At 42.1% G+C, this 11,190-nt stretch overlaps 1 protein-coding gene across 2 annotated transcripts; it reads right to left on the bottom strand.

Moving 5' to 3' along the window:
* Positions 1 to 3,647: 3,647 nt before the first annotated feature.
* SMIM30 (small integral membrane protein 30) lies at positions 3,648 to 10,491 on the bottom strand. Of its 2 annotated transcripts, none has more exons than XM_035127970.2 (3): positions 10,360 to 10,491; positions 9,948 to 10,041; positions 3,648 to 6,880 (listed from the first exon to the last, which is right to left on the bottom strand). In XM_035127970.2, exons 1-3 carry the CDS (start codon positions 10,451 to 10,453, stop codon positions 6,655 to 6,657), a joined length of 414 nt encoding a protein of 137 aa, XP_034983861.2. In that variant the 5' UTR covers positions 10,454 to 10,491; the 3' UTR covers positions 3,648 to 6,654. The 2 variants fall into 2 exon arrangements, with proteins under 2 accessions (XP_034983861.2, XP_060135575.1); XM_060279592.1 differs by having other exon boundaries at positions 9,948 to 10,038.
* Between the last annotated feature and the right edge of the window lie 699 nt (positions 10,492 to 11,190).

Raw genomic sequence — 11,190 nt, 5'->3', positions numbered from 1 at the left:
TAAACAGGCAGGTTTTACTATCTAGGCCGAGTTTGTTAGTAACATTAAACATATGACGTATGAGTCTATGACTGCGTAACAGTTGCACAAGTACGCACTTCCTGTTTAGTAAACTTTATGAAGGCTTTAAAGCTGCTCAGAATCAAATGATAAAGCCAGCTAGGAAGCAATACAAGTGTTCAGATCACTCATCTCATACTCTCCAACATTTCTCGAAAGAAAATAGGGATGTTCTAAGGAAAAGCGGGACATTCTGAGATCAGATCAGAAACTGGGACAGCTTCTCTAAATCTGGGACTGTCCCTGGAAAATAGGGACACTTGGAGGGGCTACTATCTTTCATGACAATGTTCGTTTGAGAACAATGAGGATTCTTTTTATATCATTGTGAATCACAATATTTAATTTTACTTTTTGTGAAAATAATAATGAGTAAGTGATATGAACATAGCTATAATTCCCCAATGGATGTTCTGTGTGAATTTAATTCCACCCTTTTGTAAACTTATTATAAACTTATTTTTTAAAAAACTTTTATCAGTGCTAAAATTCCACCAATGTTCTCTTTTCATTGAATAGATAAAGGAGAGAATGAGGTTTTGTTTTACATCTTCCATTCGGCTGGAAGGCTATGCTAGAATCCTTCTCCCTAAGACATGTGGAATGTTTTTATATGGACAATCATTCAAGTAAGCCTAGAACGAATAGAGCCCAGACACAGGTTTACAACCTGAGAACTTGTCCATTTTCCTTCTGCGGTCTCCTGCTGTTTTTCTCCCATGCACTGTTATGCTTCCACCACCATCAACACAAGAACAAGCCACTGGTGCTGTTAAACCCTTAGCTTGGGAAGTGAATCAGTCAAGCAGCAGAATCCAGTTCTTGGAAATCAATGCCACAGAGCCAGAACTTCTGTGCAGTGAAGGGGAGGGGGGGTTATTTTTAATATGTACAGCTCCATCTGGTCCCCATAACGCTATGATACAGATCTCTGCAACCTTTTGGTCTAGACATATTGTTATGAATGAATCATTGTAATTACCAGTTCGCATGCAAGCAGGAGCAGTCAACTTCTTTATCTCCATGTCCCATCAAGTTAGCTTGCTTCCATTCCCACAAAACAAATCATCTGCGAGGTACCAAAATTAGAAAGAGAAAGGCAAAGCAGAATTTTGGCCTGAGGGGCTAAGCATGAGATAATGAACTCTGAGTATGTCTCGTGATAAAGATATCAGGTGTGCATTTTCGACATAAGTCAATATGAATGGTGGCGTGCTCTGCTTTAGTAATGCTCGTCTTCGCTGCACAGTTCTGGAGAAAACAATGGCCACATTTCCATTTTCCAGAGGGACTGTCTTGACTCCTTAATCAATGCATTAAATGCTATGATACTTCAGGTGGAAGAAATGGCTATGGAAAACAAAGTGTGCTAATGCAACATCTGAGTGGGAGACAAGATTCTAGTGAAGACTTGATGCATTTAATGACAGAGGCCCCAAAACCCAGCAAAGGCCTTTCACTTGGGTCTGCCTGCATCATTAAGCTGATGCAGGCAGCTTAGCTGATCTAGAGTGTCTCTATTATTTAGCCAGTTTACAAGTTATGGACTGAAAGATGGTAGGTTTCTGTTTGCAGATTGCTTAAATCAGGAATCCTGTGTCCCTCCAGAGACTTCCAACTGGCAGGGGAACTGGAATTCAGCAATGGCTTCCTCTCCCGTCAGCTTAGGTGGTAGGTTCCATTTGCTAACAAGTGTGTTGTTTGAGGATTTTCTTGTTGCTACTGGAGGGGGGGGGCTCCCATTAATATTTGTTTGCAGGCTATTATGTGCCCACACATTTAATGCATTTCTGGGCCTCACTAAGTGTTTACACCACAGTGCTTATCACAGTGAGCCTGCATTTTAAACAGCTTCTGCGGCGAAGAGGCACCATTATGCATTTCATAAGGCATATGACTTAATCTTTAGAAAGACCGTGAATATCTGTGTATCTGGTCAGGAAAAGTTTGGAGTGAATACTTTTTTGCCACTTAAGGATGTAATGATATTATTATTGTTGGTGTATGTTGCCTGTATCCTCCTCGCTAAGTGGCTAACAGCTGGAGCTGTCCTTTTGAGCTTAAAAGGACTTCTGCTGACGAAAAGGAGAGGAACGCTCCTCCAAAACAGGCAACCTTGCTATTTATTAGGTATCAAACAGCACAAAACATTTCCCATCCCACTACTGCCAAATGTTCTTCTGCACAATTCTTTCAGGGCCAGCTGGAAAAATGTAACCCTGACATACACTTTAATACATAGTTTTTTTAAATAATGCATATTTTTAACTGCTTGTTTTATTTACATTTTGAATTTTTAAGTCTACCTGTTCTTCACTTCTGACTTTTTATTGATAATTCTAATGTGCATTTTATGTAAATTGCTTAGGTTTTTGCAGTTTAGTGGAATATGAATTCTATTACGTAAGTACCGTAAATGCTATACATTTACATAAATTTGTGAGCCAGGGCCTTAGACCACTCCAGTCCTACTTAAAAAGTCATAAAACTTTGCATTTTTTTCTTTGGTTTCTAAGCATATACATGAAGCACACATGGGGCAGCCTCTTGATTTCAGCAGCAGGAGGGCAATGGGAAGCTTTTAGATAGCAGAAGTGAAGAGATTCCTAATAAATGTACAGCTATCTATTTTGTGTAATACACTTTTTAAACATACAAGAAAAAGACATTTGCATGCTTCAATAAATCAACTTAGAATGCTCTCGCAACAGTGGGTCTTTAAAAAAACAACCCATCTCTTTTCATTAGTTTAACATATGCACAATTACAGAGCACATTTTCAGTCTTGAGTTGCTTGTTTTAATGCATGAAGTGGCCCAGGGTGTTAGGGATGTCAAGGGTCTCCCCCTTTGGGACCACGGGTGGAAGGGACACAGTACACAAGGCACTGGCAAAACACCATACTTTTGCACTAGAGCATGGACTCATTTCATGTGGGGTGTGGGTGAGGGAGAGTGTTAGATCCAAAATGGTAAAAAACCTCATGTGCACACTTCAAAATGTTTATTTCCCAATGCGTCTAGCATCAACCAAAAACCCAAGGATACCATCTGTGCAAAATGACAATGTGAGAAAGATGTGCAGAGAAGGATTCTCTGTGTCTGCCCACAACTATAAAATTCCCTCCACTGGAGATGTGCCAGAGTTTGAGCATCTTGCAAATATAGTTGTAAATCTTTTCATTTAGGCTGTCTCTCAATGACCAGGGTTAAACGACTACTGAAGTGAGGGGAATGGAATTTAATTGTGCGATCTGGGGAAGGTTTAAACAGCCCCTCCACGTCACCCTAATGAAAGCGTTTGCAAATGAATTTCACAACCGAAAATTCCACGTACACTGCCACACAAAGGCAAAAGGTCTTATATCAACAGGGGCCCCAACCCTGAAAAATCCAGGCTCCTATGCCTGCTGCACTACTTAAATAAAAGGGATTAAGAATGCAGAGAATCAGGTCTTATACACATTAGAGAAGTTGCCAAAAAGAATTAATTCACAGCCTGAGACCAATAACAAGAAAAAGTAGTATTTCTAATCTTTGCCATTTGCAATTAATTACCCCACTTCTGTCACAACAAAGTCACTCAAATAAAGAGAATGAAAAGATTTTTTATTAAAAATATGAGGAGAAACAAAACCAGAGTGGGGGGAGAAATTCACAGGCTAGCAAGCACAAGTGCCAAGGTTTTGTTCCTGTAGTTCGTAAGAACTGAGATACCAAATTAAGGGGCACAGAGAGAAACTATTGTTTTGATCAAATGCCTGTACTGAAAATGGATAGCATTTGAGGGGGTTGCAAGTATGATGCTTGTGTAAGGAAAAACTAATTCAACAATGCACAAAAACAAACCACGGAAAGGAAAACAACACCTTTTCTTTGGCTTCATATTCCCTACTAGGTGATGAAAAAAACGACAGCTGCCCTCCGGCTTGCTTTAGAAAGGGTTATCATACAGAAGTCACATATCCAGTGATTCTCACATTAAAGGAGCACACTGAGAAGGAACCAAAGTGAATCTCTACGGTGACCTACAACATTTAAGCTGTATTGAACCACGTCTGGGAAAGCCTTTGGGTTGTATCAAATTGTGTTCCTCTGCTCATGCAAAGTTCTTGGCTCCCCAAAATTCTTTCAGTGAATAGAAGGAGGGAGACGGCTTTTACGAATTTCCTCTTTCTTCTACAGCCCCCTGTGCCCCTTCCCACACTATTCCAAAGGGCCCCCACCCCCTGAAGCAAATTTACAGTAGGGACTCCCGGGGGAAGAGAGTGAGCATCAACTCTCACTTCTATTCACTAAAGCCTCCACTGCAGGGTTTCACAAACTTGTTTTTGGACTACAACTCCCATCATCCCTAGCTGGCAAGACCAGTGGTCCGGGATGATGGGAATCTTAGCCTGAAAACAGCTGGAGACCCAGGTTTGGGGGAAAACTGCTCCAGTGGGTCAATGAGTCTTTCATGAGTGGAGGGACACAAACAGATTCATTTCAGAATTTCTTGAAAGCATGCTAATAGAGTTGATTTCAAATGTGGAGAGTGAAGTTTTAGGAAAACTCCTTGTAAAAATACCTCTTGGTGATGCTTGCTAGATGCTACACCGCTTTTTTGCCTTGAGACAATTTACTGGGAGAGAAAGCTAGAGCAAGGACCTCAGAAAGAGTATTCTAGTGACTTTGAAACTAGAAAAATATACAGTAAATGAAAACCAGCTGGCCAATAGCTGCAGCAGGAAGGTTTGCCCTTGATGGATGTTTACATTTCCCTATGTACATCAGGCCTGCACGAGACCCAATACAAAAGAGAGGCTGACTGCAAGACCAGTAATAGGCAAAGCTTCATAACCCATTCAACATCTTGAAACGTTACCACAAAGATACCAGCATGCAGCTCAGAGGCTCTTTGCTTAAATGCTACTGCCGATTCTTCTCTGCAAGCCAGACTTGCAACAACTCCAAAGGGTCAAACACGGTGCTACCAAACACAAAAGCTTGTAATGGGAGAGAAAAGAATAGGCGCGCCCTGCCTCTGTGGTTTCAGTCTTCTGTAGCCAACTTCTAGTGGCCTCCTACAAGTTCTTGAGTCGCTCACCAAGAGAGATCCCTTCATCAGCTACTGCCAGCCTGTAAATCTGCTTGTTCCTATTTTGCCTCCTTAGGTTGACATTACTGTGACTAGACCCTGCCTCCGCAAAAGAGCAAAGCTTCATACAATCTCACAGCAAACATACCTACTGGGCTCTTGGGACCAAAGACTGGAGGTCCTTCCACTGGAAAAGGTGCAAGGAACCTGCAGAGCTCCAGATTTTGTTGGAACCTTAGCCAGCATGGCCAAGGATGACAGAAAATGTGCTCAACATCGGGAGGTTCAATGGTTGCCTACCTATGCTTATTCCTGACTTAATTATATTATGCCATGTTCAGACTCTTCCAGTTGTGTAACATAAAGCAACAACTGCCTTACAAGATCTAGCTAAGCATGCCTATCCCACTATCCCTGCATTTCTATAACCAATGCAATTTGTTGGTTTCTTTTTTAAGCACTGGATTCAGTCGGGATCTTGACTAAATTTAGACAGACTTTCTCCTCAAGCCCTGAAGAATTAAGCACACAAACTAAGAAAGCTTGCATGCTGCCATTTAAACCATACAACTTGTGGAGTTTATTGATTTAGTTACACCGGAAGACCCAGGATAATCATCAGTGACCCTCAACCTTGTTAAACACCTTTAAAACACTGAAAGCTTCCACCCACAGTGAGTATCTTTAAAATACTGAACATGACGCTGCAAACAATAAAACATCGTAATAAAAAAGGATATATAGAAAATATATTTGGTCATTCAAACATCCTCCCCTGGAAATATTTTGATTGAACAATTGAGAGCCTAATTTATCAGAAACTTTCATGCAACTTCTACTGAAATTAAGAAAAGGAAGCATACCAGGAAAAAAAACCCCATAATTGTGCTTCAACAAAGCTTGCGTAACATATGCTCCCAATAGATTGTACCCGAAAACAACCAAAATCTGCAAATTTAGCTATACCAGGACGGTCCCAAAATGAATACATAACAAAACTAGGAAGGTACACAGCAGCTTGACCTATCCACAAACAAACATATATATATATTAATTTGGGGGAAGTTAAGAGAGATACACATTTAATCACAGGAAGCTAATCAAAGTAGTTTCTAAATGAACTAGTTCTGCATCTTTATTTATTCTCCAGTGCTGTATAGTCTGGTGTTTCTTTGCACTAATCTCCACCCAGACTGCCTCTCCTCCCTGCCACAAATTCTCCACTGCACCTCAGCTAATATAAATTCACATTCAGAAATGATAATTTCCCCTATTCAGTCGAAACAAGACTCCCGCCCCCTTTTTAAGGCAGCATCTTAATCCCAAGAAATATTAAATATTTGTCTTCCTATGAGCGTGGGGTGCAATTCTCCAAAATCTTCCAGTCAGGCACAGTCCTTGTTCCTGAACACCACATGGCAATAAGGATTTGATGAGTCGTACTCCAGTATTGGAAACAGCCAGAAACTCATCAAACAAGGTAGCTATGCTTGACTGGGACATCTTTTTCTTCAGTCATAGCTCTCCGTTGCGTTTCCTTGCATATAAGCCCAGGCAGGCACATAATCCAATGCAACTAAGAAACATAACCAGGAGTAGGGCTAATGCATCGCCTGTATCCATAGCTGCCACAACAGGCAGCCCGATCAGGAGTGATAAAAGCACCAAGAAGAGATGGGAAGCATTCCTGGTAGCGCCCATGTTTCCAACCATTGTTGATCCGATGATCCTGAATGAAAGGCTAAACACAGGGGCGGGGGGGGGGGGGGAAGAGAGGGAAAGTTTGTCAAATTCACAACTGGCATGACTTATGAGTATTGCTTAAAAAAGTAGGTGCAACGTACTCCTGCTCCCACCCACTTGGCATGTTTGCGAGGTGTTGCTTATGATTGGCAGGAACCTTCCAAGCCATCAGAAAGAGACAAGTGGGATCGGCAACAGAATGTTTCAGTGTGGCGCTTTCACTATTCCAGTCAGCCATGTCCTTCAACAGGCCAATACACCCCACCCTCCCCTCATACATGGCTTGCTGTTCACCTCCCCACAGGTATTTTGTATTCTCTGACCACTGAGCATGCTCAGTCTCCCCTGAGCTGTGTTTGGGGTTGTCCCTCCTCTCTCAGGAGCTTTTCAACGTAATTTTCGTATGTCAGAAAATCTCGGGGCTTTGCCAAGTCTGCCGATACTTTCCTCTTGTGCATGAGAGTTGCCATTTCGGCTACATACATAACAGGCACTCGTGGCTGAGCATCAGAAACAGAGGGAATGGTTAGTTGAACAATGCAGAGAATAGGGAGAAAGGAGAAGATGACAGAGTGAGATACTTATTGGTTGCTTATCTCAGGATTTAAAATTAGTTTATTATTGATAAAAATACTTATAAACTGTCATCTCCCCTCCCCCCCAAAATAAATCATGGCAGCATACAATAATTAAACAACTTAAAATTCTAAGAACATAAAGTAGAGAAAACATTACCAACACCGAATCAAATTAATTCTCTAAGAACTCCCGGCGAAATGAAATGTTTTCAGCAGGTGGTGAAATATCACAATGGAGGGCATTTGTCAGATTTCAATACAGTGTTCCAAATTACTGGTGCCACTATGCTAAATGTATTGGTTTGCATAGCAACTATTTGAATAGCTAATATGTTATGGAAATTCCAGCTTCCTAGAATTGTAAAGTTGGAAGGGACCACAAGGGTCCAACCCCCTGCAATGCAGGAATCTTTTTGCTCAACATGGGGCTTGAAGCCATGACCCTGAGATTTAGAATCTTATGCTCTACCAACTGAACTATTTTGATGAAAGATCATCCATTTATTATGAATTCATTTATTGACAATTTTCTTCATGACCCTACCTCCTCTTCTGCCTGGTTCAGTTATAAAAATATCAGGCCAATAACAACTGTTTTTTTGGGTGGGGTGATAGATGGAGTAATGTGGAGGCCACAGCAGACTGACTGAAACAGGGAAGTGAAATCTGCATTAACATTTTTTTTAAAAGAACGACAATAAAAATGACAGCTTATCTACTATATATTTTAAAAAGGAGTTTGTCTGTCCCTCTGTTCTGTACACATTCGGACACCTCTCAAGATATCATTGCTAAACTTGGCACGAGGCATTTCTGAGGTGTGGGCCGTGCTATCTGTCCATGTTTAGTTGCTGGGTGCCATTTTGACTCCAGATGGCCGGCTGACATGTGACTTTTCTATGACTGCGCCCATTTTTTTGGCATAGGCTTGGCTCTCTCTTGATATAGCACTGACAAACTCTGCATGAGGGTGGATCAAAACGTGATTTTGCCCAATTTTTGGCACAATAGGTCCAAACTCGTATACTGCACTATCCATTTAAAAACCAAAATGTGTATTGGTTTCTAAAAATAGACATTCCCTGTTAGCTTACTAATACGATGCTTTATTTAAACACAGCAAATTAAGCTGTGTCATTTTGTTTTTCATTATCCCCATCCCTCAAGTACCCTCACATTCATCAGTGTGCATGTTTGGGGGCATGCACACAATATTGTCAGATCAAATTTCATAACAAAAAACATTTAGGCCAAGTAACTGTTTAATGAAATAAAGATATATTTGCAGGGCCTATTGTTATGATGCCAAATATAGTCCACTAAGTAAGGGGCACACTTCTTTTCTACCCCCCCTTTAATGGAGGGGGTAATCTTATATTTTAAGTTTTTATTATTATAAAAAATGTATTTAAGGGCTATGCTGCATGAGATAAACAATGACCATTACAACATATGAGGCCATAGTGTTTCAGAATGAGGGACACCTCTTTACAATAAGGGAAGTCTTATATTACACAGCCATGTATTTAAACACTAGCCCGGTAGCCATAAAATACAAGAAACTCATGAAGGCTGGAGCATCCCATTGCCTCTGTGCCTGCCAGAGACCCCAAATGGGTTGGAGTCAGCGGTAGGGCACAAACTTTGCATTCACAAGGCCTCAGGTTCAAGGTTCAATCCCCAACATCTCCAGGTTGGTTAGCAAAGGTTCTCTGCTCAAAACCCTGGAGAACTGCCAGCAGTCAGCTGACCTAGATGGAATAAATGTATACGGCAACTTCCTATACCACAGTGGGAAAAGCTCCTCATCCACATGCTTCATAAAAATACAGCAGGGTTCTGCAACAGGAACAGAACTCTCTATCCTCTTCCTACCAGCTCCCAGAAATACAGTAAAACATTTAAACAGTAAAACATTTTGACAGGTGTATATACAAGGATACAATCGCAGAGGATTTTCTTCTTGCAAGAAAGCAAACGCTAAAGTCTAAATGGCGGACAAAGACTACAATCTATAACCCACATACCTGGGAGTAGATCCATTGAATTCAATAGGGCTTACTTGTCAGTAGACAAGGTGAGGATTGCACACTGTGGTCCGTCCCCCCTTACTCAAATCAACAAGGAATTCGATACTTCGATACGTATTTTAATATTTTGTTGGAAGCCGCCCAGAGTGGCTGGGGAAACCCAGCCAGATGGGCGGGGTATAAATAGTAAAAAAATATTATTATTATTATTATTATTATTATTATTATTATTATTATTATTATTATTATCCTCTTAAAAGTCTAAGCAATGCCTAATATTTAAGGAAGCATCGGTTGACGGGTTTCCAGCCCATGAAAGTTTATGCCCCAACTCTGGACTCTGCAGTTTCTGTTGCTATAGCAAACCAACATGGCTAACTACCCCTGTATGAAGAGAGCAAGCTACATCCTTGGATAACACGGCAGTCCCACGAACACACAACCAGCAGTACCTTACCGGGGGGTAACAGCCTGTGTCTTTAGGGTATTCCCTGGAGTGGTTGGCGCTGGGATCTTAGGAAGCTGACAGCCGTCCTGGACAACGCCTACTACTAAAAAAGAATTAGGGAGAAAACACATAAATAAGGCAAATCAAATCATCCTGAAACCACCCGAGGCCAGGAGGAAAAAGCTCCGAGCTTGGGAGTCACGCGCGGCGACACACGACACGGCCAGGAAAGAAACTTAAGCTGCAACTGGGAGCAACTTGGGGTCTCTCAACCTGTCAAGTTTTTGCTCCAAACGGGGAAAGGGGCGATTTGAAAAGCATTCGGGCAACTTGAAACCCCAGAGCGGCTGCACCGGATTCTCCGGCGCCCCGTCTGCCCACCGATCCCTTTTGAGTCGCACGGGAGTCAAACTCGCCTTACCTTCCTGGAAGCGGCCATTACAAGCAGGGAAAGAGGAAGAGCGAGCGATTGGTTTGCGCCCTTCGGAACCGCCGGCGACTACAACTCCCGTCATGCATTGCGAGGGCTTCCCTGTTAACCCCTGATTAACCACCCCGGTTAGGGCTTTTGCTAGAAATCCCGAGCAGGTTTTCAGCGCTACTGTATTACGATGAAGTCAGAGGAGAAAGAAAAGCAGCCGTTTGCAATGCTTGCCTTTTTCCTTCCAGCATTCGGTTGCTTGGCGCTGATTAAGGATAGGATTAGAAACAGAAAATAAAAAAGGCGATTTGCGTGATGGATTGCAGTCTTTCACGCTGCTTTTTGAAGGCTCGCGGATTTCTGCTGACCGACTAATTGAATCCATTGTCGACTTTTGACACCGGCGTGGGAGCAGCAGCAGACTCCATGAGCCTAATAATTATTGTGTGAAAAGAAAGCGCTGTATGGCAAACGGAAGGTGGGTGTGGAATCGCCCTAAAGCAATGCTTGATTCGGAGATCTAGCAGGGAAAAGAGCTATAAGCCAACATGGCTTTGTAGTAGAATAAACGGATGTCTCTCCCATTGCATTCTTGGTTCTGGGCGTTGCGGCCATACTGTCCAAGTTCTAGGTCACAGGGATGGGCTTTTAGGGTTGCCAGCTCCAACCACCCCTACCATGGGCATAGTCAGGATTTATGTTAGGGGGAAAGGAAACCCACCCAGCATCATCCTCCGTCTGGCTCTGTCTAGCTGCAGATTCGGAATGGAATGTCTCGACAACAGTTGTTTTAAATCACTTCCTTTTGACTCCAACTTCTCAGAAAAACCT

This window comes from Zootoca vivipara, chromosome 10 (assembly GCF_963506605.1).
Source record: "Zootoca vivipara chromosome 10, rZooViv1.1, whole genome shotgun sequence".
Lineage (NCBI taxonomy): Eukaryota > Metazoa > Chordata > Lepidosauria > Squamata > Lacertidae > Zootoca > Zootoca vivipara.
This window is presented reverse-complemented; position numbering and strand designations above follow the sequence as displayed.